Below are 26,530 nucleotides of genomic sequence, written 5' to 3'. Positions count from 1 at the left end.
CCAGATTTCACAAGGATCGAAAGGTTTTCCCGGTAGTTCAAGTCCCACATGGAGTTTTCAGAAGACCGGCTGATGCTGGCAAGGCTGATGGGTCAGAAATCCAAATCGATCATATTTTGATACGCTTCTCGATCAACACGTTTCTAGACACATAGCACGCTTGCCCAAGGATTTAGCGAGATTGTCCAATACTTGGATTGCGGAACCTAAAACCAACACGGACGACACGATTTGATTGAAGGTGATAGAACGACGACTCCAATCGAGGTGAATACTCAAAAGGCTAGGTTGGATGAACAATTAAGGACGATCACGAGATTACTCAAGAACTCTTGCTATTGCAAGTAATGGAATTGTACTCTTAAATATAAGAGAAATAAACAATGTTTATTATCATAAAACGGCTGCCCTTTGTTTATACACAATGTGCCTTTTTATAGGCTAAAAACCTAGGGACCTAATCCATCTTGGTCAAGGATTGGCGGCCCATCTACTTAATCTAGAAAAGGAAATTCGGGCCACAATTTGGCAAGAGTGGGCCGAATTTGCACAACCAAATGAAATTACTAATTAAGCTAGAAATTCAACTAATAACTTGGTAAGCCCAACTAACAAACAACTAATAACAAACGACTAAAGGACTAACGATTCGGCCAACTCCATTAAACTTTATTGACTTGAATCAAAGTGTAGACAACTTCAAGCCTTCAATGTCTCTATGAAAGTCTTAAGTCAAGGCCGCCATCCATCTCGCCATCCATGCACACATGATATTAACTCTCCAAAAGATATTGGAAGAACTACATCAATGGCGGAAGAAAATGTCTCTGGCAGTACTAGACACAAAGAAGATGGAGATCACCACCAAAGAATGCAAAATGAGTTCATCTTAAAGGATCATTCCCAGTTACCCACTTCTAGAACCTTGATCATATCTTTGTAGAGCAAACTTGACATTTGGTATTAGTTCCCAAAATCATTATATATTGGATAAAAAATAAAAAAACCCCTTGTGGAGAGTTAATATATCCAATATATATTGGATATATTGGGTTAGGTGACGTCATCTGTGTAGAGCTGGGGACTGTTTACCATCGTCTTCCCTTCGACTAATGCACTGTTTCTCACCAGAAAACACAAAATCCATTACCTCCCAAACATATCATCTTGGTCAAAATCGAGATTTAAGGGCAATATTCAATGGGAATACCAAGATCTTCCAGATTCCAACTTAATTTGTGCATGTGATGCAAGAATTGTACTTCGAAGGTAGTTCACCTTCTTCATTCCCTCTGTCATGGGGCATCTATTAGAATCGAGTGATTGTGTGTATGTCAGGCAATTCTATCACTTCTAGATCATTCGAACCTTGATGTTCGAAAAGGTTCTAATATGACAAGTCAAGCTGTCTGTGTGCCGCTGCGCTTGCCGAGGAAGATAAATGAATAGACTTAGGGTTATCGCAACGTGGGCCGTCCGTGTAAGTGGCCCAACATTTCTTGATCAGATGGGTCGTTTAAGATGTAATTGGGCCTCCCATCAGGCCCAATGAATAATGGCCCAATTGCGGTCTAACTGAGCTGTTGAATCCAACGGCTCTTCGATCCATTGGGCCGTTTTATTTCGAGTGGGCCTCTCCCCAGGCCCAACAAATTATATCCAAATATATGGATCAATTGCTCTCAATTTCTTGATCCAGTGGGCCGTTTAAAATGGCATTGGGCCTCGCACCAGACCCAATAAATAACAACACTAGGCCCAACCATAGTGATCATCAATAAAGAAAATATATAAGTCTCACAAGCGTATTCAGCAATTCTCGTCTCAATTGCTATTTAAATGCACACCGTCTCATCCTGATGATTCAGCCCCATTTAGTAGAATGCGGCATTCTCCTTCGTCGAATAGCACCTAGTCGCCCCCTGATATCAAGATCAGGCACCACCTGTCCAAGAGAAAGAAGAGGCGAACAACTAGAGTTAAGTTCGCGTGTGGCTGCTGCATCCTGTACAGCAATGGATGCGACCAGGGACACCATGTTCTCAGCCTTGATGCGGCACGGAAGTTACTCCTGGGAGTTCCAGAAGGATCCCCTTCACTTCACCACGTTCCAGGCAAGTCCGACCACTTGGTCGGTGTCAATTCGGGCAAATTACAACCTCCGCAAGAGGCTGCGTATCGACAAGATATGGGCACGTCTCCTCATCAGGACTCCCTGGTCCTTGAAGGCAGTGGATCCCATCAGGATTAATAATAGGGTCAAGGCTCTCGTAACGAGCCAGTTATCTAATTTGGGCATGATTAGTCCCATTAATCTAGAATTAGCGTGTAGGTCCCTGCCACGTGTCTGGATCAACTGCACTGAAGCAGATTTCGAATTTGTACGCATATTGTTTAAGGATGAAATGAATTAAAGCATTTTATTTCCTTCCTGCGCATCTATTACACGTGTCACTGCTGCATTGAATCCCTACGTATTACATACGTACGCATACGCATATGCTTTCCAGTATTCTACGTTCCGTTATACGTATGTCCCTGTGCGTGCGGGTCCCACTTCATCATCCAACGGAAGGGGTTTCACCGGATCAGGGGGTTCGGTCCGCTTCTTCTACCGTATGGGGTTCAGCTACTCCCGGTGGAGCTGGCATCATCTGCAGCCTCAATGTATAGCACTAAATATAGGACGGCTATCAAGATGTATTTATCAATGTAAAATTAGTTTAGTTAACAATGATTGACGTTCTATTGGTCGAGGATTGACAAGCTATTGTTGTTATTTTAAATGTAAATACATAACCTAAGTAATAAAATAAATAATAGCTACTTAAAAAAAGGAAATAGGTGCTCAATTGATTGCATTCAAAATACGAATTCTGTTAATACATAATTGCTAAATTATATTTTTATTTATAAGAAATCAATATGCATCATATATTGACTAGGACTAAATTATTGATTACTTAACAAATCATATCTAAACACATAATGTGATATATATCTTACATTTGGTCACCTTTATACTCCTACCATTTTCCTTTCTTTTTATTTATATTTTAAAGGTGCAAAATTCTCTTGATCATATTAGTGAAAATGCATAAAATCTTTTGCAAAATTATTTCAATTTATTTACAAAATATAAGTACTTTTAGGAGAAGCAATGCATTGTAGGAATGATTTACTAATTTTTTTAGTAAACATAACTACTACATTAAAAGGTTAAAAAAACTTGATTTTATTATGCTTTAATTAGGAGTGCTTTTGAAGAGAAGAATTAGGGGATTAATTTCTTTGATTCAAGAATTTTTAGCTCTTGTAATTATCAAAAGAAAAAAGAATTTTTAGAGATTGTAACTCTCTTATTATTTGATTTAATAAATTTGACATTTGTGCAAGTTTTCATGTCTTTAATATTCGGCAACGAAATTTGTGCTTACAATTGGACACAAATATGGTAAGATATCCCGCATATGTATGGCATGGATATTTGAGACTTTCAATAAAAAAAAATTTGTTATTAAATTAACATTGCATCACAGTGCGCTAATTATTTTAGGACCATTTTATACGTGAACTAAATTTAATTTAAATTATACAATAGATTATATGTGCAAGTGATTTTCATTTAATTGTTGGATCTCATTTTTATGAACAATCTCTCAAGGCAAAAAGTCCAAATCATACTGATTTTCTTATATTAACCGTTATACCAATTTTGTCATTTTCATTGTTATACTATTTCTCATTTTGTTTGGGTTTTAACTCTTATTAATTCTTATATCCCAGATGTAAATTTATTAAAACTTTATTATCTTATTATATTCATAGGTGTTAAATTATAAAAATTGTGATATAGAAACAAATGATATTTTACATGTAACTAGGAAGATTTGTTGTTATTGTTATCCAAATTTTCAAACTTTTCAAAAATTGAAAATGATTAAAAACTTATAATAAGACAAAATTTTATTACATATTTTACAAGGTTATCTGAAAAGTGAAACTACTTTTCATAGTATTTTAAAATATATAAATACAAAAAAATTTTAAATTATACCTATAATCATTTATTATATAGGTATGTTATGACTTATGAGTACTTACTAACTAAAGTACTAAGTTTGAATCATTAATAAAATATCTTATCATTATTTCAAATAAACTTTCTAATACTAATTTAAGATAAGATTTTAATGTAAAATTGTACATGTATTCCAAAAAATAGTAAATTTTGATCCTTAATCAAATTTACCATGTTAGTAAGAATTACTATTTATGAAGCCCAATTCCCGTCCCTCTCCGTCGGTATGCGATTTTCCTATGACTCTATAAGTCGAACCCCAAAACAGCGTACTAACATAGAATAGGAATCCTGTAGAAGAATAGAAACGAGAGAATTAGGGATTGGTTCAAAAGAATCAAAACGAGTACACAAACCAACCGAGTAGACATCGGGGAGGAGATCGAGTGCAGCGGAAGATGACTGGTCTTCGATCGTCTGGTTCAGGGCTGCCGGCGCTTTATGTTTGGACTTTGGCCGATACCGTGACGGTACCGGATGTTCATCGCCTCTTCCTCGTGTGTGTCGCGATTAGGACTGAGATTTTCTGTGACTCCATAATTGGCCGCTATGCCCTGGTTTCCTTTGCGAAGAAAGAACATGGTCAGTTTTGTTGACATCCTGCTGTTGATGAAATTTTTTTCCTTTGCTTTATAGCTGCTTCGTGTGATTCATATCTGTAGTTGCAAAATTCATTATAAGGTTGGCCTTTGAGGAATTACTGATTGTTCATGTCTCTTGTTGCAAATCTATTTAGATAAACTTCTGCTTAACCCTTTTCCCCCATCTTTGGCGTTTTTAAAGCAGACCAATTGTGTCATGAACGAGTGATTGCCAACTGTTGATCCATGTCTGTCGTTTGTGGAAATAGATTAGGATTTTTGAGGAATGAATTATCGTACTAGGACTTTTGTTGAAGAGCGAATACCTGTTTCTCTTTTTGAAGTCAGAAATTGGAAATGAGTCCCGATTATTCTTGCATATAGGCGAGCTGTAGTTGGGACCTTCCTTGATTTAGTACGTGCCAGGAATTTATTGTCATGCAAGTGTCTGTCTTTTGTCTCAGTATCTAAGAGTGATGAAATATTTAAGTCTCTTCTTTCAGTGGTGCCTCCTTAGAATGGGATCACATGGCAATTTAAGTTTTTTTTCCCTTGTCAGAGAGATCCTTGATCAAGGTGATCAATGGTTAACGTACAAGGAGCATTTTTCATTTAACCAAAATATATCATCTATGATAACTGTTACAACATTATTTTGATGTGTGGGAACCAATTATTGTGTGCGGGGGGTGGGTTCAATGTGGCTTCTGTTTTATTGAATATCGCCTGGTCCATTGGAACGAGAGTTCAATCCTCGCCTTCTTAATCCCCTTTCGGAGCTTGTGCATTCCCACTTTCCTTGTTTTCTTCCATTTTAACGTAAGGATTGATTTAAGGTATGAAAGAACGGCTCTAAAAAGATATTTATTCCATATGCAGCTTATCGACCATGGCTTTTTTCCTTGAATATTGTTTTCCTAATTGCAGTTCAGATCCGTGCTTTGCTTTTATATTATGTTTCATTTTGCAATTCTCTTCAAAAGCATAAGAGATTGCTTGCAATAGCAAAGCATGTTTTTGTCATAGTATTTAGTTTTATTCCAATCCTTCAAAGTGCTATGTGTAATTATTTTTTCCCTACTGTTTTACCATAATGATGACAGCTGATTTGGCAATGAACAAGCTGGCCTCTGCTACCCTCCACGGAAGGCCTATCCAAATGATGGATTGTCATCCATGTACTAAAATGTCTGGGCTGGTTCCTGACACGTTGTTTGTGAGGGTACTGTACTTTCCTTTTTTTATTTCTTTTACTTTTTCAAAACTTTGTAGCCTTTGTGAGTTTTTCTAACTATTTCTTGGAATTGCTTTGCCCTTCTTCTTTTTTTTCTTTTCTTAATCCTCACCTTTTTGCAGAACTTGCCAGACAGGGCTGACATTGAACTTTTGGAATACCTATTTTTCAAATACGGAAAGATTTGGTATATCAATATCCCAAGACGTCCTGATGGTCAATCAGCCGACTATGGCTTTGTTCAATTTGACAGTGATGAACCTTGTCGAGCAGCTATTGAGGAGATGAATGGCTATGAAGTGCTTGGACTGAGGCTGCGTGTGGACCCTTATTATCTAGACCCTGAGAAGAAAATTTTTGAGCTGGACAGTGCAAAACCCTGTGATGGTTATTCACAAGATGCAGCTGACGTGGTTTGTGCTGTTCGGAATGTGCTTGCTCAACAGATAAACACGGGTGCAAGCAAGGTCTGTATCCTGTCTCTTTGTTGACTGAAAATCACGCATCTATGTGATCGTGTATGGATTTCTTTGTGAGTGCTGTATTCTGAAAGTCTGGTGAATGTCTCTCTTTATTCTAATTTCTTTTGTTACCTTAAATTGTTTGGAACACAAATCCAAATTTCTCTTGGAAATATTCTTGTAGAAGTTAAAGGTTCAACATATGCTTTGTTGAGTCAATGATTTCTTTTTTTGCAATTCATTGCAATGCAAAGTCATCGGATAGAATCACACTAACAGAAAAGTCTAAAAGAATGGAGGAGAATACTCCGTTGACAGTGAATTTTGCTAATTATTTCTTGGTCTGTAAAAGTCGAAGCTGTTGCTGTTACTGAACCACCCTTTCATCATCAGGCAGCCTCATGTAGTAAGAGAGAAAAGGTGAAAAAGGTAGAGCTTCTGTATGACAAGATATATGCATGTCCTTTTACTCAATTCTTGCCAAAATGTTGAATAGCATCTTCTGCATATTCTTGGTCATTAGATGGAACATGGAAGAAACCACTTTAAAGAAATTAGAAGAAGAGTTGAGTTGGAGGGTTCAAAATAAGTGCTGTGTGTTCCTCTAGCTTGAGAATGACAAGGAGGGTGAAGCAGGAATTAGTGGGCAAAATTATAGATAATTTTTTAAAAACATTCAAAATCTTGTGTTTGAGCGAGGGTATCAAATTGATATTGTGCAGGGAAAATTGCTGCCGCAGATTGCGAAAGTGGATGCTGCTGGTGCGTTTACTGATTGTGGGACAGATGCATTGCCGCCCATGGGGAATGTTTTGATTGAAGAGCTTTCAAGCCATGTTGCTGATCGGTTGGCATCATTACCCTTGACTGATAGCATGTTTTCCTAATGGCTTCCTGAGCGACGAATGGTGTGGATTATTGCACTAAGAAACACTGTAATTGGAGCTTTCTCGGTTGTTTATAGTAGGACATGCATTGTTCTGTTATGTTCTAGGATTTTAATATCGCCTGTTGATTTTATGGATGGATCCTGTTATATTAGATGCTATTTAAAATAATATATAAGTACTTTATAACTTTTAGTGAAGCTAAGCCGCATTTTCTGGCACAAAGCAGTGGAACTGTGTTCCCATGGATTGGGGGCTCGTAGATTTGCAGGTTTGGCTGTATGGTGCCGGTGCACACAATGATGGGGGTTTAATTTGAACTTGGGTGGATGATTTTGGGACAATTTTCAATGTGTGACAAAATTTGTTTGTGTTTTTGCAAGTTATTATCTTTGTATCTACATCTATTTTGTTGATGTCTTTACTCACCATACAACTGGCCGGTGCTTGTAGAAGATCTAGAATCCTTGCCGTTTCAGAAAACTTTTTGACATTTTCTATTTGTGGCATATGAAAAAGTTTCTCGGGCTTGATATGTTGAAATGCATGTTTTGCGAGTGCAATCTTGAAAGTGACGCTCTCTTGGTCATTGCAGCCAAAAGACAAGCCCAAGTTTCGAACATCAAACAGAATATCCTACATCTGTAAAAGAAAGAGTGAATGGCTGAGATGATCATTAAACTATTCAAAATGGCACTTTTTGGTCATCAAATATTTTTTGTGGCTAAAAAGATCACTAAATTCATATAAACGTACCAGTGGAGTCATTTTATCGATTTTACAGGTGAATCATTCGGTTACAAGGATACGTAGAGTGAGGGAATATTTGTGAAGGGATAAAAATGTCCAAAAAAATGCAAACCTGTTTCTTCCTTTCTCGCAAGCCGTGTTGGTATGGAGAAATTGTCTTCTAGTGTGAGAAAGAGTAAAGCAGATCACGGTCTATAAAGTGCAAGATTGCCTTCCACTTATTATTTTACTCTTTCCGTGCATCAAGATTATTACCATCATCATTATCTTCTTTATCTTCTAGTATGATGTCAAACTGTGATGATTCTGGTTTTCCTCTTTGACTTGTCATTTAGGTATGGAGCTTATGGGTTTGTAACTTAGCTCTTGATGGCATTATTTACAACGGGCTCCTCCCTCTTTGCCTGATTTTTTGATAGATCTAAGCCTTTTTTTTTCTATTTTTGTTCATATAATTATAACTTGAACAACATCGGATATTTTAGATCTGAGCCTTGCAACGGGCTCCTCCAATGTGTATATTAATTCTCACCAACACTGAATACAAGTACAATCACCATCAATGGCTGCCGGAATTGCCGTCGCAGCCGGCTCCCAGTCCCAGACGATTGTTTCCGGGTCAACTCATTTCTAACCCGAAAACCTACCTCCCTAGTCGCAGATAGTCTGACGTTTTCCCCTTTAGCCCAGCGATTCAGCACAACTCGGAGGTGTCGAAGGAAGCCCAGGTTGAGGGTTTGTTTTGTGCTAGAGGATGAGGAATTGAAAGCCCTGTTGCTGAGAAGCGAGGAGGAAGCCCTAGAGCGCGAGAAAGTGATGGCGAAGCGGATCTCTGATGCAAGAATGGCGGAGAAACTAGCCAGGGAGATATCAGAATTTTTTTTTTGGTACAACTTGCGAGGAAGGAAGAAACAGGTTTGCCATTTTTTTAGGACATTTTTACCCCTTCACAAATATTCCTCCACTCTATATAGCCTTGTAACCGGATAATTCACCGGTAAAAATCGGTAAAATGACTCCGCTGACTCACTTATGCGAGTTTAGTGACTTTTTTGGCCATAAAAAAAAGTTTGATAATCAAAGGGTGCCATTTTAAATAGTTGAGTGATTATTTCGGCCATTCCCTCTAAAAGAAAACCCAGTCTTGGACTTTTGCAAGTAAAATTAATTCCTGCAACATAATCAAAGAGCTCTCTTGGATGGCGGCCTAGAAACATTTTCTAAGTTGGTCAGCAAAATATTTTCATGATTGTGCAGGGCAGAGCCAAAGTTTAGAGATAAGATCGGATTTTTTTGTTTTTCACAAAATGAATTTTTTCCACTATGTTTAGACAGATGTTGACTCTTAAAACATAAGGGAAGAAAGAGACATAATGGAACAAAAAGGGTTGCTTTTGGTTTAGCTGAAAAATGTTGGTATGGATGATTGGAACGATGAATAAGTTCAGACTTTGATAGATAAGTTTGTAGCGTCTGGTCTTTGAGTTAGTTAGTTCTTATACATATAATGGTTATAGCATATATATAAATTTCAGTGTATAAAAGAGTAATTCATTCTAAAATGAAACAAAATTTTGAGATTACATTGATACCTCAATTTGAAAGAGCAATGTAAGAAGTTAAAACCTTACTATGCATAATCTTGCAGTTTGATTTGAGCCATCTGTTACAGGTTATCGACGGCACAGGAACTGCAAATTGATATAGATCCTTGGCAATCTCTCAGAGAGTACAGCCACCTCGAGATAAAAGATTCACAACATTTTAAATAAAATCGATCAAGTAATAACACTTCTTTAGTCTTACAAATGGGGAATAAACAAGGAGTAGATTGTTTTTCAAGACATGATTATGCTCTTTCTTACTTTTTTTGGTTGGAACAGGAGTCACATCTTACGAAGTAGACCTGAAAACCAAGATGATGGTGGTGATTGGATACGTTGCTCCTGTCCAAGTGTTAGAGACTGTATATAAAGTGAAAACCGCCGAGTTATGGACCACTCCCGCCTGCTAGCCAAATGCAAGGAAACCTGTCATTCCTCCCAAAGACTAAGTGCTATAAGCCATGGAGAACAGGCAAAGAAGACAACTACATAGACCCCGTGCCATGTAACATTGAAATGAATAAATATACGTTTATATCTATAAATATTGTATGCTTAATTATATCCAATAGACATCCATGAGACATCATGACATAAATTAATCAATAGAGTTTCTCCATGTACGATATTACAATCTGGGTATCCGGGAAATTGATTGATGCACCAAGCTACTTCCATGAGCAGCTATAAATATAATGAGAGACTTTTCCAACTGCTTAAGTATGACCGTATTTTTCTTCCTCCAAGGTTTGTCAAGTCAACAACTACAGGTGCAAATTCATGAAACACCAGTCTTCTTCCTAGACTCCAGGATAAGAGGTGGAGGCATGCTTTATTGATAGGACTGTGCATCAAAATCGAAATCGGTGCATCAAAATCGAAATCGATAAATCAAAAGTTTGAAATCGAAATTTTTTGAAATTTTGATATGAATTTTTCCGATCGAATTCAATTTCGAAATGGCCAATTTCGATTTCGAATTCGACGTCGAATTCACTGAATTCAAACCTACTCTACTCTTAGTCTACTGCACTTCCTCCTCTTCCGCATGACTCCTCACTCAAATATCTAACCCTACTCCACTCTTAGTCTACTGTTATTCTACTTCACTCCCACCCACCACCCCAAACTCCTGCCAGTCTAAGTCTTCTCCGTTTTCTCCAACTTTCTCTACGCTACTTGTGATTTAGTAAGTAGTACAAACTGCAAAGCAAAACAACCAATGGAAGGAGGGTTGGAGCTGAGTAAAGTGACGCTGGAAATCTTCTCCAAGCTCGAGCAACAGTGGTTGCATCACTGCCAATCTCCCAAGAAGACTTGCATTCTCAGTATCGACGGCGGCGGAGTCGGCTCCCCCTCCGCCATCTTCGCCGCTCATTCCTTGATCCTTCTCAAAGACCAAATCCGTGCCAAATCCGCTGATTCCCAATCTCGCATTGCAGATTTCTTCGATCTTATCGTCGGCACTGGCATTGGAGCTCTCTATGCTGCAATGCTTGCCGCTGCCGATGGTTACAAACGTCCTTTGTTCATCGCCAGGGACACCGTCAGCTTCGTCGCCCAAAACCAGTCCCGACTCTTTAAAGTCAAGGCCATCCTCGGAATCTTCCGCCGACAATAGAGGTTCTCTGGCAGGAGCATGGATGTGGCGTGAAGATGGAGGTGAAACAGAGAGTGAGAGATAGTAAGCTAAGGAAGTAGGAAATTACAGTAAGTCAAAGGCGAAGGAAGGAAGGTGAGACAATGAGTTAGGCAGTAGAGGCAGAGGAAGGAAGATGAGAGACAGTCTTGAGAGACGATGAGGAAGAGGCAGCGGAAGAGTAACAAGAGTTAACATATTAGGTTTTTGCAATTTCAATTGTTAGATGCATCAATATTATTGTTATTAACTTATTATGCTATATAATATATATTATATATGTATTGTTAAAAAATACTATATTATATATATTATTATTCGAAATCGAAAGAACAGTTCCGATTTCGAATTCCTATTTCGAATTCCCCAATTCGAAATCAGTAATTTCAATTTCAAAAATTATATTTTCGAATTCGACCCGATTTCAACCAATTCGAAATCGGAATTACCGAATTCCATTCCAAATTATCAAAATTCCGAATTCGAAATTCAATTCAAAATCGGTCGGTAAATCGAAATTTTTCGAATTTGCACACCCCTATTTATTGATAGTTTGACCCAATTCTTCATGCCTTTCTACAAGATTGAACTCGGAAATTTGTTTAACCATCAGGATTTGTTACTTTTCTCTTGGTTTCCCTGTTCTCCTATCTATTTGCTCGGTTTGAAACTATGTTTTTAGATTTGGACCGGGTATCGACTTGATCGAACTCAGGGATCAGGGGTCAATGGGTTTGACCGGATTTGATCGGGATTGAACCGAATGACGTCATAAATAAAAATTATTTAAAAATTAAATTATTATATGTAAAATATCTAAGAACATGTTAATATTAATAAAGGTATATTCATATATATTTGATATTTTAAATATATTTAATAAGAAAATACAAAGAAATTAGAACAATCAAATAGCAATTTATATTATTTAATGAGCATTAACAAGTTTAGAATTAAAATTATGGACTTAATTGAAAAAAAATACCAAACTTTAAGACAACTTTTATAAAGTATGAAATATTTGAGATATATTAATAATTTTTAACAACTTAGGGGTCAAAATATAACATTAAAAATATTTTGACCTTTCAAAAAAAAGAGACCCGGTTCTTCATTTTTTTCGATCAAATCCGATTTTTGACCTAATTTAACCGAGTTTTTTTTTTTCTGATTTTTAGGTTAACTCGGACCGGATAGTTGGCTGATTTCTGGTTCGACCGGTCGGACCAGTATTCCGCCTTCCCACATTCCTATGTTCCGGTATTCCTTATATAGGCGTAATTAAGCAGAATCGTTATCATCAAATTAATGTTAAAAAAGGTGCGGACGTTTTTTGCGTGTAATAGCACGCTTTCAAAATTTTTCGCTTAAATATTTTGTTTGTATTAGCTAATTTTTTCGTGTATTTTTTGAAAATATTTACTGTAATAATGCATATGAAAAATTTTTACTATAAAAATTTTATGAAAATTTTGATATATTGTATGGATGAAATATTTTTGGAATTATTGTATATTATTATAACACTGTATTTAACAAATTTATTTTTAAAAAAATTGCCAATTCAAATAGAGCCGTCGTTTTCTAATCAGTGTATATCAAGCTATCTCGACCATTCATCACTCATTGTAAGTAAATCATGAAGTCTCACTATACATTACTCCACCTTTCATATGTGTTCGAAAGTGTTGTAGATAAGGATGGCAATGCAGGTAGGCACCAATAGGCACCCGTCCTGTGGGGGGCCATTGGGGCGGGGGGAATTTTTCCCCCCCATTTAGAAACGGGGCGGGAGGCGTGGGGAGTATGCCACTTGTTTGAAAAAAAAAGATATATATATGTGTGTGTGTGTGTACATAGTTATATATATAATGATATTATCAATTATACTACTAATTGTACCTGTCTATTAATAAAAGTTATTAATTATTTATACTAAATTTATTAATACATTTATATTAAATTCCTAATTACACTTAATACAATAATATTTTTTTCTAAATAAATATAATAATAATTTAGAGATTGTATTTGTATCAAAATTCAAAGTGAAAACTTGATTATTTTAATTATATTTATTTTTATCATATTAGATTGTATTCAAATAAATTTTGTTTAATTATTTTTATGATTTTCAATTATAAAATTATAATGAATAATAATTTGACGATATATTGATATTTTATTATTTGATTATTTGCTCAAATTTAATTATAATGAAATTATATAATATAATTTTTTTTAACCCCACAAAGAAGTAGGGCGGGGCAGGGGAAGCCGGGAACGAGGCGAGGGAATTAATAGACCCCTCCCCCCCGCCTCATTGCCCCTCCCCCGCCCCACCCTGCCCTATTGCCATTCTTAGTTGTATATATTTCAGCACGTTATCACGTTGCAGTCAAATCCATCACTTTCATGTCAGTACAACTCCATGCCGCAGATGGATACTTTTATGGTAGGAACTTACCTATGATAGGAAGGCTAGCAGAGAGCGACACGTGTTGGGGTGCATACAGTCCAAACGAAGACGTTAAATTATTGCATAGCGCTTGGAGAGGAAATTAGATAGAATTGTCTGCGAATACAACAAAAACACACTGACTTCCGTACAAATTGGGCCAGAAAGTGTTATTGCAGGTTAAAACCAGAGTCATTTATGTATTTGCAAATGTACCCATTACCAATGGAAAAATGCTGCAAATGGCTTGGACAAAAAATATGCGTAAATAAGGTACTGAAATTTTAAGAAATAATAAATGATTATTGCACACGCGTGGGGAATAATAATTTGGAAGAAGGAAAAGTGCAGGTAAACGAAAGGATTCAAGCCTTCATTAAATTTATATACATATATAAATTTAGTACCAAGTGTTGAGCTTAAGCATGTGGGAAAATGGAGTAGTCACTATCGTTATGGTAAAAAAACAGTTTTAGACATGATATAATAGGTTGTAATAATTTTAGCAACCATTTGATTACCTGTTGGACTTATCCACTTGAATAGGATTATGCGTAAAAATAATGAAGTAAGTTTGTCATCTAAAATAGAAAGTTAACGTAATAAACTAGTAACTTTTGCAACCCAAAAGATGAATTGAAAGTATTATAAAACATACTTTTTAAAGAGATAAATTATAATTTTTATCCTGAATATAGTTTTAAGGGAGTAAGTTTATTCGAAATAATAGTATGTTTTTATACATAAATAATCATTTTTACTTATAACATAGTAAATTTGATTAATGACAAAAACATGCTAATTTGTGGTAAAAATATTCTATTATGCTTAAAAAACTTATGCCAAGCCCATATTTTATTCTTATTTGAAATAACACTAAAATGTTTTATTAATGAGTAAAACTGAGTACCTTACTTGGTAAGTACTGTTTATATACTTGTATAAATACTTGATCATATGTGAATAAATTAATATTTTTAAAATTTATACATAATTAAATTTTTTGTGTTACAGTTTAAAAAAAAAATAATCGAAATTTTTTTTGCGCAGAGCACAAAAATCCACAAGTCAAAAAGTTGGTCTGAAAGGAAAACATACAGTTGAATATCATTGTTTAAAGTACTAAACAAATAGATGTAAAATATTGGTTAAAAACTGGTACTTTGACATATAATAAAGGAAAGTCATAAAAAGTATGCCACTTATGGAAAAAGTTCTCATTAATAAAAATACCAGCTCTTCACAGCTTTCTTACCAGACCTCCAAAGAATGAGCAAAGTGGCAATAGTTGAAATAGTAAATTTTTCAATTTATACAGAATTAAATTGTTTCTTGCATTTTAAAAAAAACAATGAAAATTTTTTATCAGAAAGCACATAAGTCAAAAGAATTGGTCTAAAAGGGAAAGGAACAGCAGATATGTACTACAGTGTTGTTTTTGAAAAATACCCCGAAAAATATGTAATCCAAGTGGAACCGATTCTTTATTATTTAAAATACCAAATATGTGATTGTATTTTACCTATTATCCATTGGTATTCTAAAGTATCATGTTTCCATCAAATACCATCTTTTTAACACCCATTTTCCCGTAAAAATTTTATTTATTGTATAAAATAAAAATAAACCGGTTTTGCAATAAAATACTAGCTCTTTATAGCTTCCATCCATTATAAGAACAGAGTACCCATTTTTCCATTAAAAATTTTATTTATCGGACAAAATAAAAATAAACCCATTTTCTAATAAAATACTAGCTCTTTATGACTTTCCTGCATTATAAGACAGAGTACCCATTTTTGCATAGAAAAATATATTTATCGGATAAAATAAAAATAAATCTTTTTTTCAATAAAACACTACATCTTTATGGCTTTCCTGCATTATAAGAACAGAGTACCCATATTTTCATAAAATAATTTATTTATCGGATAAAATAAAAATAAATCCATTTTGAATAAAACACTAATTCTTTACGACTTTCATCCATTATAATAACAGAGTACCCATTTTTTTATAAAAGGATTTATTTATCGAATAAAATAAAAATAAATCCGTTTTTCAATAAAACACTAGTTCTTTATGACTTTCCTCCATTATAAGAATACAGTACCCGTATTTCCATAAACTAATTTATATATCGGATAAAATAAAAATAAATTCATTTTCTCATAAAACACTAATTCTTTATGACTTTCCTTCATTATAAGAACAGAATACCCATTTTTTCATAAAAGAATTTATTTATCAGATAAAATAAAAATAAACCCATTTTTCAATGAAACATTAACTCTTTATGACTTTTCTCCATTATAACAACAGAATACCCATTTTTCCATTAAAAAATTTATTTGTCGGACAAAATAAAATAAACCCGTTTTTCAATAAAACACTAACTCTTTATGACTTTTCTCCGTTATAAGAACAGAGTACCCATTTTTCATAAACAAATTTATTTATTGGATAAAATAAAAATAAATCCATTTTTCAATAAAGCACCAGCTACTTATGGCTTTACTCTATAAATTATCTATTTTCATAAGTTAATTTATTAGTTGGATAAAATCAGAATAAAATTAGGTTGAACAGCAAATTACCCTTTACGATAAAATTGAAATACAGGAAAATAATCTATAGCAAGTTTTAAGTCCATTTCCATTACAAAAATATGCTAGAAATTCTTTTTGTAAACGCAAGACACCTAATTTATAAAGTCTCAAGAAACCTTTACAACCGTTATACAAAAGCAACTTATTCATTCTAAATTTTTAGCATCAATTTGATTATTTGTTGGACGTATCCACCTAAATAGAATAATTTATATTTTCTGGGACACGAGACATAATAAGAATTAAACTTGTATTAATGTAGACCTAACAAAATGAGAGAAATAACATAACAATTAATACAATAATAAGAATAATAGAGTTGGTATAACAAAATTAGTATAGTCTAGAATTTAATTTTTTTGTGTAGATAGTTCACGAATATGAGATTGAACCACTAAAAAAAAGACATCTATATCTATCTATATGTATTGCAGAGGAAATTTTGGATAAGGAGCTTTTCAAATTGTCAAAAGTCTAAATACTATTTTATTACAATTTTACATTTCTAAAATTAAGAAATGTTTATGTCACAACTAATCCTATAACAGCTCATACAAATCCTATACTCATGCTCATGTTTTTCCCACATTTTCCTCACGTTTTCCCCACTAACTGATAAAATTAAAACTCTTAAATTTTAACTAACAGATAATAATCACCAATGTAAAATGATATCTGCAAATTCCAATTAATGTCTCACATTTACTACTGACTTTACTGATAGTAATAAATAACAGTTATTACTGATATTCACATCTCACACTTACCACAGTACTCATAGTAATAACTAACTGTTAATTTAAGAAATTCGCAACTACGAAAGTCACATATCCAAAATTTATGAGTATGTTTAAATTATAATTTTCACAATTCAACGTATTTTATTGTCATAATATAGTTTACTCTCATAATCATTCACAAAACTGATGCTCGCTAATCCAATTGACCCATTTAATTTGTCATCATATAAATTGAATACAGTGAAAAAATTATGTATCATACATTCACCACGCATAAATATCAGTTACAAACATTTCAGTTAGTGACAAAACCAAGATTTTTTTTCTACACTGGGGCTAAAATTTTTCTAGAGGGAGTAAAATGGGTACTCTGTTTTTATAATAGAGGAAGGTCATAAAGAGTTAGTGTTTTATTGAAAAATGAATTTATTTTTATTTTAGCCGATAAATAAATTTGTTTATGAAAAAATGGGTACTCTGTTCTTATAATGGAAGAAAGTCATAAAGAACTAGTGTTTTATTGAAAAACGAATTTTTACGTATTTTATCCGCTAAATAAATTTGTTTATGGGAAAACATCTTTAAAGAGGTGGCATTTGATGGAAAAATAATACTTTAGAATACCAATGGATAACAATTAAAACACAATCACATATTTGAAATTTTAAATAGTGAAGAATCGGTTCCATTTGAATTACACATTTTTTGGGATATTTTTCAAAAACAGCCCTATAGTCCTTCGAACATGAACTACAAGTACTATACGTATCTGCTATTCTTTTCCCTTTTAGACCATTCCTTTTGACTTATGTGCTTTCTCATAAAATATTTTCATTCATTTTTTTAAAATGCAAAAAAAATTAATGAAATATGTATAAATCGAAAAAAATACTATTTTAATTATTGCCACTTTGCTCATACGTTGCAAGACTGATAAGAAAACCGTGAAGCGTTGCTTTTTTTATGAATGATAACTTTTCCCGTAAATGGCTTGCTCTTTATGGTTTTCATTTATTATATGTCAACGCACCTGTTTTTAACGAGCATTTTACTTCTAGTTTACTTAGTACTGTAAACAATGATATTCAGAATGTTTCTTTCCCTTTTAGACCAACTACTTTGACTTGTGGATTTTTGTGCCCCGAGAAAAAAGATTTTCGCTTACTTTTTCTTTTAAACTGCAAAAGAAAAAATTAATTTTCCTATAAATTTAAAAAATACTTGTTTATTCACACACGATCAAGTATGTATACAAGTATATTAACAGTACTTACTAAGTAACGTACTCAGTTTTAATCATTAACAATACATTTTAGTGTTATTTCAAATAACACTAAAATATGAGATTCGTATAAGTTTTTTAAGCATTATACAATATTTTGGCTATAAATTAGCATGTTTTTGTCATTAATCAAATTTACTATGTTATAAGTAAAAATCACTATTTATGTATAAAAACATACTTTTATTTCAAATAAACTTACTCCTTCAAAAGTATATTTGGGATATACTATTGTAATTTATCTCTTTAAAAAGTATGTTTCATATTACTTACAATTTACCTTTTGGACTGCAAAAGTTATTAATTTATTACGTTAATTTACTATTTTAGATGAGAAATTTACTTCCTTATTTTTACCCATAATTCTATTTAAGTGGATAGGTCTAACGGGTAATCAAATGGTCGCTAAAATTTTTACCATGTCTAAAACTGTTTTGTTTGCCGTAACGATAGTTATGGGACCATTTTCCCGGATGCTTAAGCTGAACACTTGAGTACTAAATTTATAGCAAAAAAGCGTGTTGAAGAGCGTGTGGAAGATCATTAGCAGTTTGAGAACATGTTAATAAACTTAGCTTGTGATCCCAAATGAATTATAGTTATTTCAATCAAACCTTATTGAATTAACCATCAGATTTCATACATATTTCTACAATATTGGATTTTTATTTGATATGGACTGGTACCCATTAACATCCATCAGATTTTCCTATCTATTGCCAAATACTAACTATGGAGTCCTAGGTCTTCACAGACTTTGTACTCAGTCACTAATTGATAAATCAAATTAATATATTAGTGTTATCATACATTTCTCCTCGTTGAATACATGTTCTATATAACAAGTATTATAATTTATGTATATGCACATAGATATTACATATTAATATGCACTTAAATAGTGAATTGTAATCATAATCTACTTTTTTTTTACTCGGATTTTGTATCTTATTCTAATTTCTAAATACTATTGAATAATATATCAATGACCTTTAAAAAAAGGAAAAGAAAAATAAAAGTTCTATTTTTGCACGGATCAAGTCAGGGTTTTTAATCGATTTTCATACTCACAAGTTTCAGTTCTTAGCTATTGATCCCTACCAATTTTAAAGATTGGTAATAGCAAATTTGACAATTTTTTCTTCCCGGGTAAAAGAAAGAAAAAAAATCGTTTTTCTCCCTAACCAAAACCAAACAGAACCTAACTGTCAGGCTAGAATATTCATTCATTAATTCCTCATCCTGTTGACAGTCAAGAGGTAGCAAACAACTTTTTACAGGAGTGAGAATTGGCACGCACCGCCACCACCCATAGCCATGGCCGCGAAACCTCTCTTGATCTTCACCATTACCGCCTGCATCCTCCGCAACGTCGCCGTTTCCTCGCCAAACTCCACTTTAACCGCTGCACACGCGGAGCTACTCGAGTATGGCTTCCCCGTAGGCTTACTCCCTGCCAACCTCCAAGCCTACGATCTCAACCGTACTTCGGGAGACTTCGTGCTGAAGCTAGACGACACGTGTCGCATAACGCTGCCTCCGGACAACTACTTGGCTACCTACTCCAAAAAAGTCACTGGTAAAATTGTAGAGAATCGTATTGCTGGGCTTGATGGAATTGGTGTTAGGGCTTTTTTTAGGTGGTGGCGGATTAGTGGAATCAGATCCAACGGTCAGGATTTGACCTTTGAGGTTGGCTACATCACCAAAAGTTTTCCATCTAAGGATTTCGATGAAAGTCTTGAATGTGAAGGCAAGCGTTCTTCTTCTTAACAAGGTATTGAAAAGAAAAATGCATCGATTTTGAAAATTTAGTGTCTTGATTGTACTGATATGTGTGCATTCTGGCTTGCAAGAATTCATGTCTGCTTGAATAATTGATTCTGGTTTGGTTTTAGTTTCTTTAGTCTGTGATCAGCTACTTTATTTGTTTAATACTATGTGCTTATTTACGGAAAAAATTTTCTGTAATCATTTTTGTTTCACCAAAACTACTATTAACCCATTTTTACACTCCATCCTCATTGATCTTTCTTCTCATTCCGGTAAAAAATCCATCATATTATCTCATGGATCCTTCTTGTCATTTGGTGAAGATAATCATTTTTTGGCAACCAAATTCCACTGACTCTTTTGGACAATCTCACGGTCTCTTATTGTCCAAGAGGACCAAGGCACAAAGACAGAGAAAAAAAAAAGCACTCTTCACTCCCAACCATCTCTCGGCCTGGCTTCTTCTTTTAGAGAGGACAGACGCAACAAAAAGAAAACCACTCGAGGCTCTCTCTGGTCTTCTTCTTTTTCTCTCAAGCCACACAAAAAAAACAAGACTCCAATTTTCCCCTCTCAATTCCCTCTCTCGACCCTCCTCTTTCCCAAAAAAAATAAAAAAAACTTCCAGCATGCCTCTTGGCTCACTCACGCCACTTCCACTGCACACACATCACTCCATTTTTTTTCCTTCTCTTAGCTCTCACATGGAAAAATTATTTGCTTATATCACAAGTACAATATTTAACATATTTTTTTTAATTATTTTTTTATTTATGTATATCACATCACAAAATATACTATAATTATAATTTTAAATAATATTTTAAATAATTTTCTATCCAAACACTCTCATCGTAGTCAAGGGAAAAAAATGCATGGCTGACGACGCACTTCTCGAGAGTTAAGAGAACATCCAAGTTACTGACAAGTTCTCTTAAGCTGCGTTTGTTGGAGTATAAAAATGTGAAAAATGCTTTAGATCAACTACTTTTGACAAATATTAGTGCTCTCTTTAATGTGACAAATATTAGTGCTTTTCTTCGAAAGAGACTTCTTTTGATCACATGAATTTTTTTTAACATTCATTTTTACTGTATGAGATAACGTGGTTCCAATTCTTAAATTTTTTTCTGGTAGGAAAAAGACCCCCAATTTCTTAAGTCTTGACTAACCCCTTTATATATTGGAAGATTTGTTTGTTTAATTATTGTTGGAAACCCGAGAGGCTCGTGTCCTGCATGCGTGAAGGTCCCTACGGATCATCAAAACAATTAAGATTGTACTTTATGCATCACTGGGATTGATTTTACGGGCCTCGGGGACCCTTCTTAATGCTCAGCAACTGCTGGTACAAGATTAAAAGGCCATTTTTTTGGGCCTGGGGGGACCCTTGTTAACTCTTAGCCACTGTAGGTGGAAGATTAAAAGGCCGTATGCCATGAGACTTTAACATTCGCTGAACATTTTATATGATTTTGAAGCTCAATTCCCGTTTTTCCTATAACTCAAGTCGAACCCCAAAACAGCGTACTAACATAGAAAAGGAATCCTGTAGAAGAATAGAAGCGAGAGAATTAGGAATTGGTTCAAAACGAGTACACAAACCAACCGAGTAGATATCGGGGAGGAGATCGAGTGCAGCAGAAGATGAGTAGTCTTCGATCGGCTGGTTCTGGGCTGCCGATGCTTTATGTTTGGACTTTGGCCGATACCGTGACGGGAGCGGATGTTCATCGCCTCTTCCGCGTGTGTGTCGCGATTAGGACTGAGATTCTCTGTGACTCCATAATTGGCCGCTATGCCCTGGTTTCCTTTGCGAAGAAAGAACATGGTCAGTTTTGTTGACATCCAGCTGTTGATGAAATTGTTTTCCTTTGCTTTATAGCTGCTTCGTGTGATTCATATCTGTAGTTGCAAAATTCATTATAAGGTTGGCCATTGAGGAATTTCTAATTGTTCATGTCTCTTGTTGCAAATCTATTTAGATAAACTTCTGTTTAACCCTTTCCCCCCTTTTTTTGGCGTTTTTAAAGCAGACCAATTGTGTCATGAACGAGTGATTGCCAACTGTTGAACCATGTCTGTCGTTTGTGGAAATAGATTATGATTTTTGAGGAATGGATTATCGTACTAGGACTTTTGTTGAAGAGCGAATACCTGTTTCTCTTTTTGAAGTCAGAAATTGGAAAAGATTCCCGATTATTCTTGCATATAGGCGAGCTGTAGTTGGGATCTTCCTTGATTTAGTACGTGCCAGGAATTTGTTGTCATGCAAGTGTCTGTCTTTTGACTCAGTATCTAAGAGTGATGAAATATTTAAGTTTCTTCTTTCAGTGGTGCCTCCTTAGAATGGGATCACATGGCAATTGAAGTTTTTTTTCCCCTTGTCAGAGAGATCCTTGATCAAGGTGATCAATGGTTAACGTATAAGGAGCATTTTTCATTTAACCAAAATATATCATCTATGATAACTGTTACAACATTATTTTGACGTGTGGGAACCAATTATTGTGTGCGGGGTGGGTTCAATGTGGCTTCTGTTTTATTGAATATCGCCTGGTCCATTGGAACGAGAGTTCAATCCTCGCCTTCTTAATCCCCTTCGGAGCTTGTGCATTCCCACTTTCCTTGTTTTCTTCCATTTTAACATAAGGATTGATTTAAGGTATGAAAGAACGGCTCTAAAAAGATATTTATTCCATATGCAGCTTATCGACCATGGCTTTTTTGCTTGAATATTGTTTTCCTATTTGCAGTTCAGATCCGTGCTTTGCTTTTATATTATGTTTCATTTTGCAATTCTCTTCAAAAGCATAAGAGATTGCTTGCAATAGCAAAGCATGTTTTTGTCATAGTATTTAGTTTTATTCCAATCCTTCAAAGTGCTATGTGTAATTATTTTTTCCCTACTGTTTTACCATAATGATGACAGCTGATTTGGCAATGAACAAGCTGGCCTCTGCTACCCTCCACGGAAGGCCTATCCAAATGATGGATTGTCATCCATGTACTAAAATGACTGGGCTGGTTCCTGACACGTTGTTTGTGAGGGTACTGTACTTTCCTTTTTTTATTTCTTTTACTTTTTCAAAACTTTGTAGCCTTTGTGAGTTTTTCTAACTATTTCTTGGAATTGCTTTGCCCTTCTTTTTTTTTTTTTTTCTTAATCCTCACCTTTTTGCAGAACTTGCCAGACACGGCTGACATTGAACTTTTGGAATTCCTATTTTTCAAATACGGAAAGATTTGGTATATCAATATCCCAAGACGTCCTGATGGTCAATCAGCCGACTATGGCTTTGTTCAATTTGACAGTGATGAACCTTGTCGAGCAGCTATTGAGGAGATGAATGGCTATGAAGCGCTTGGAGTGAGCCTGCGTGTGGACCCTTATTATCTAGACCCTGAGAAGAAAATTTTTGGGCTGGACAGTGCAAAACCCTGTGATGGTTATTCACAAGATGCAGCTGACGTGGTTTGTGCTGTTCGGAATGTGCTTGCTCAACAGATAAACACGGGTGCAAGCAAGGTCTGTATCCTGTCTCTTTGTTGACTGAAAATCACGCATCTATGTGATCGTGTATGGATTCCTTTTCTTTTCCTTGCAATAGTAAGTGCTGTATTCTGAAAGTCTGGTGAATGTCTCTCTTTATTCTAATTTCTTTTTTTACCTTAAATTGTTTGGAACACAAATCCAAATTTCTCTTGGAAATATTCTTGTAGAAGTTAAAGGTTCAACATATACTTTGTCGAGCCAATGATTTCTTTTTTTGCAATTCATTGCAATGCAAAATCATCGGATAGAATCACACTAACGGAAAAGTCTAAAAGAATGGAGGAGAATACTCCGTTGACAGTGAATTTTGCTAATTATTTCTTGGTCTGTAAAAGTCGAAGTTGTTGCTGTTACTGAACCACCCTTTCATCATCAGGCAGCCTCATGTAGTAAGAGAGAAAAGGTGAAAAAGGTAGAGCTTTTGTATGACAAGATACATGCATGTCCTTTTACTCAATTCTTGCCAAAATGTTGAATAGCATCTTCTGCATATTCTTGGTCATTAGATGGAACATGGAAGAAACCACTTTAAAGAAATTAGAAGAAGAGTTGAGTTGGAGGGTTCAAAATAAGTTCTGTGTGTTCCTCTAGCTTGAGAATGACAAGGAGGGTGAAGCAGGAATTAGTGGGCAAAATTATAGATAATTTTTTAAAAACATTCAAAATCTTGTGTTTGAGCAAGGGAATCAAATTCATATGGTGCAGGGAAAATTGCTGCAGCAGATTGCGAAAGTGGATGCTGCTGGTGCGTTTACTGATTGTGGGACAGATGCATTGCCGCCCATGGGGAATGTTTTGATTGAAGAGCTTTCAAGCCATGTTGCTGATCGGTTGGCATCATTACCCTTGACTGATAGCATGTTTTCCTAATGGCTTCCTGAGTGAGGGAATGGTGTGGATTATTGCACTAAGAAACACTGTAATTGGAGCTTTCTCAGTTGTTTATAGTAGGACGTGCATTGTTCTGTCATGTTCTAGGATTTTAATATTGGTTTTATGGATGGATCCTGTTATATTAGATGCTATTTAAAATAATATATAAGTACTTTATAACTTTTAGTGAAGCTAAGCCGCATTTTCTGGCACAAAGCAGTGGAACTGTGTTCCCATGGATTGGGGGCTCGTAGAGTTGCAGGTTTGGCTGTATGGTGCCGGTGCACACAATGATGGGGGTTAATTTGAACTTGGGTGGATGATTTTGGGACAATTTTAAATATATTATATGTGTATTTAATAATTATAAATATAATTACATTTATATTTATTATATATTAATTTTTTTAACGAGTAGCGAGACGGGCTCGTTTCTAAAAGGGAATCAAGCTTAGCTTTTATCCAAACCTTCCAAGTTACTAGGGAATTGGGAAATGCCATTGCATTTTTAGATATAACTCCAAAATTTTAATTCCAATAGTAGTAATTTAAACAATGATTATGAGGTTTATTCCAATTCTTTATACCGAAACCCTTTTACGAAATACCACATAATTATGCGTTCAATCCGATAGTCGATTCATAAATGGGGTTTTATAACGGAAATGGACAAAATGACCAAAATGTCCTGATATAATTAAGCAAAAGACAGCTCAAAAAATCATTTGTTTTATTTTCTAAATAGAGAAAATTGAGGGTTAAGGGGTAGAATAGGTATATTTCATAAAAATTAGGTATAAATTTTTTTTTAAGGTTCCAATAAGTCATTTCCGTTAAGTTTAACGGATTCCGTCACCTTTACAATTTAGTTCAAAGCATGAGGTATCGTGTTGTATATTTTGAAACCATAGGAGGCTTTTCTGTGTATTAGATTTACCACAGGGGGTTTTTTTGTTTTTTACCCAAACATAATATTAAAAATATTTTGACCTTTCAAAAAAAGAGACCCAGCTCTTCATTTTTTTCGGTTTCCAATCCGGTCAAATCCGATTTTTGACTTGATTTGATCGAATTCTTATTTTTCCGATTTTTAAGGTTAACTTGGACCAGATAGTTGGCTAATTTTCGGTTCGACCAGTTAGACCGGCCGGTCCGATCCAAATTTAAAAACAGAGGTTTGAAGCCCTGATATGGCCTTGGAAGAGTAGTTGTCATAAAAAATAAACATCTTCAACCTTGGCCGAGACTTTATATTGGGCCATATTAATTAAGCTCTCAATCCGCCTTCCCACAGTCCTCTGTTCCAGTATTCCTTATATAGGCGTAATTATGCAGAACCGTTATCATCAAATTAATGTTCAAAAAGGTGCGGACGTCTTTTGCGTGTAATAGCGCGCCTTCAAAATTTTTCGCTTAAATACTTTGTTTGGATTAACTATTTTTTGATATATTTTTGGAAAAAATTTATTGTAGCAATGTATATAAAAAAATTTTTAAAAATTTTGATATATTATATAATTAAGATGTTTTTTGTGTTATTGTATATTATTATAATATTATATTTAAAAATTTTATTTAAAAAAAAGGCCAATTCAAATAGAGCCGTCGTTTTCTAGTCACTGTATGTCAAGCTATCTCGACCGTTCATCACTCGCTGTAAGTAAATCATGAAGTCTCGCTGTACGTTACTCCACCTTTCATATATATTCGTAAGGGTTGTAGATATTTCAGCACGACCACGTTGCAGTCAAATCCATCACTTTCATGTCAGTACAACTCCATGCCCACATATGCCTTAGACGACATCGTAATCACAGGAAAAAAATGCATGGCCGACGCACTTCTTGAGGCAGCACAGCATCCAAAATTACCGACGAGTTCTCTAAGGCAGCGTTTGTTTGAGTAGAAAGATATGAAAAAAAGGCCCTTTAGATCAACTACGTTGGCAAATGATTGTTAGTGCTTTGTTACTTCTATAAAGGGACTTCTTTTGATCCCATGA

At 34.7% G+C, this 26,530-nt stretch overlaps 3 protein-coding genes across 11 annotated transcripts; all 3 read left to right on the top strand.

The window, feature by feature from the left end:
- Positions 1 to 4,301: 4,301 nt before the first annotated feature.
- On the top strand, positions 4,302 to 7,444 carry LOC113697008 (polyadenylate-binding protein 8-like). 6 transcript variants are annotated; one of them, XM_072054866.1, is made up of 5 exons: positions 4,302 to 4,663; positions 5,766 to 5,884; positions 6,019 to 6,363; positions 6,751 to 6,786; positions 7,080 to 7,444. In XM_072054866.1, exons 1-5 carry the CDS (start codon positions 4,480 to 4,482, stop codon positions 7,242 to 7,244), a joined length of 849 nt encoding a protein of 282 aa, XP_071910967.1. In that variant the 5' UTR covers positions 4,302 to 4,479; the 3' UTR covers positions 7,245 to 7,444. The 6 variants fall into 6 exon arrangements, with proteins under 6 accessions (XP_071910967.1, XP_071910968.1, XP_027072219.1 ...); XM_072054867.1 differs by having other exon boundaries at positions 6,710 to 6,786; XM_027216418.2 differs by lacking the exon at positions 7,080 to 7,444 and adding an exon at positions 6,881 to 7,009.
- A 12,117-nt stretch (positions 7,445 to 19,561) lies between these two features.
- Positions 19,562 to 24,719, top strand: LOC113697009 (polyadenylate-binding protein 8-like). Of its 4 annotated transcripts, none has more exons than XM_072054865.1 (5): positions 19,562 to 20,103; positions 21,655 to 21,930; positions 23,032 to 23,150; positions 23,284 to 23,628; positions 24,361 to 24,719. In XM_072054865.1, exons 2-5 carry the CDS (start codon positions 21,747 to 21,749, stop codon positions 24,523 to 24,525), a joined length of 813 nt encoding a protein of 270 aa, XP_071910966.1. In that variant the 5' UTR covers positions 19,562 to 20,103; positions 21,655 to 21,746; the 3' UTR covers positions 24,526 to 24,719. The 4 variants fall into 4 exon arrangements, with proteins under 4 accessions (XP_071910966.1, XP_027072223.2, XP_027072224.2 ...); XM_027216422.2 differs by lacking the exon at positions 19,562 to 20,103 and adding an exon at positions 24,032 to 24,067 and having other exon boundaries at positions 21,391 to 21,930; positions 24,162 to 24,387; XM_027216423.2 differs by lacking the exon at positions 19,562 to 20,103 and having other exon boundaries at positions 21,395 to 21,930; positions 24,162 to 24,387.
- LOC113697010 (uncharacterized) lies at positions 19,644 to 20,099 on the top strand. The gene has a single exon (XM_027216424.2). The coding sequence runs from the start codon at positions 19,644 to 19,646 to the stop codon at positions 20,097 to 20,099; it is 456 nt and encodes a 151-aa protein (XP_027072225.1).
- Positions 24,720 to 26,530: the final 1,811 nt, after the last annotated feature.

The sequence above is a fragment of the Coffea arabica genome, chromosome 6e, assembly GCF_036785885.1.
Source record: "Coffea arabica cultivar ET-39 chromosome 6e, Coffea Arabica ET-39 HiFi, whole genome shotgun sequence".
Taxonomy (NCBI): domain Eukaryota; kingdom Viridiplantae; phylum Streptophyta; class Magnoliopsida; order Gentianales; family Rubiaceae; genus Coffea; species Coffea arabica.
The sequence above is the reverse complement of the archived record's forward strand: the minus strand, read 5'-3'. Positions and strand labels throughout refer to the sequence as shown.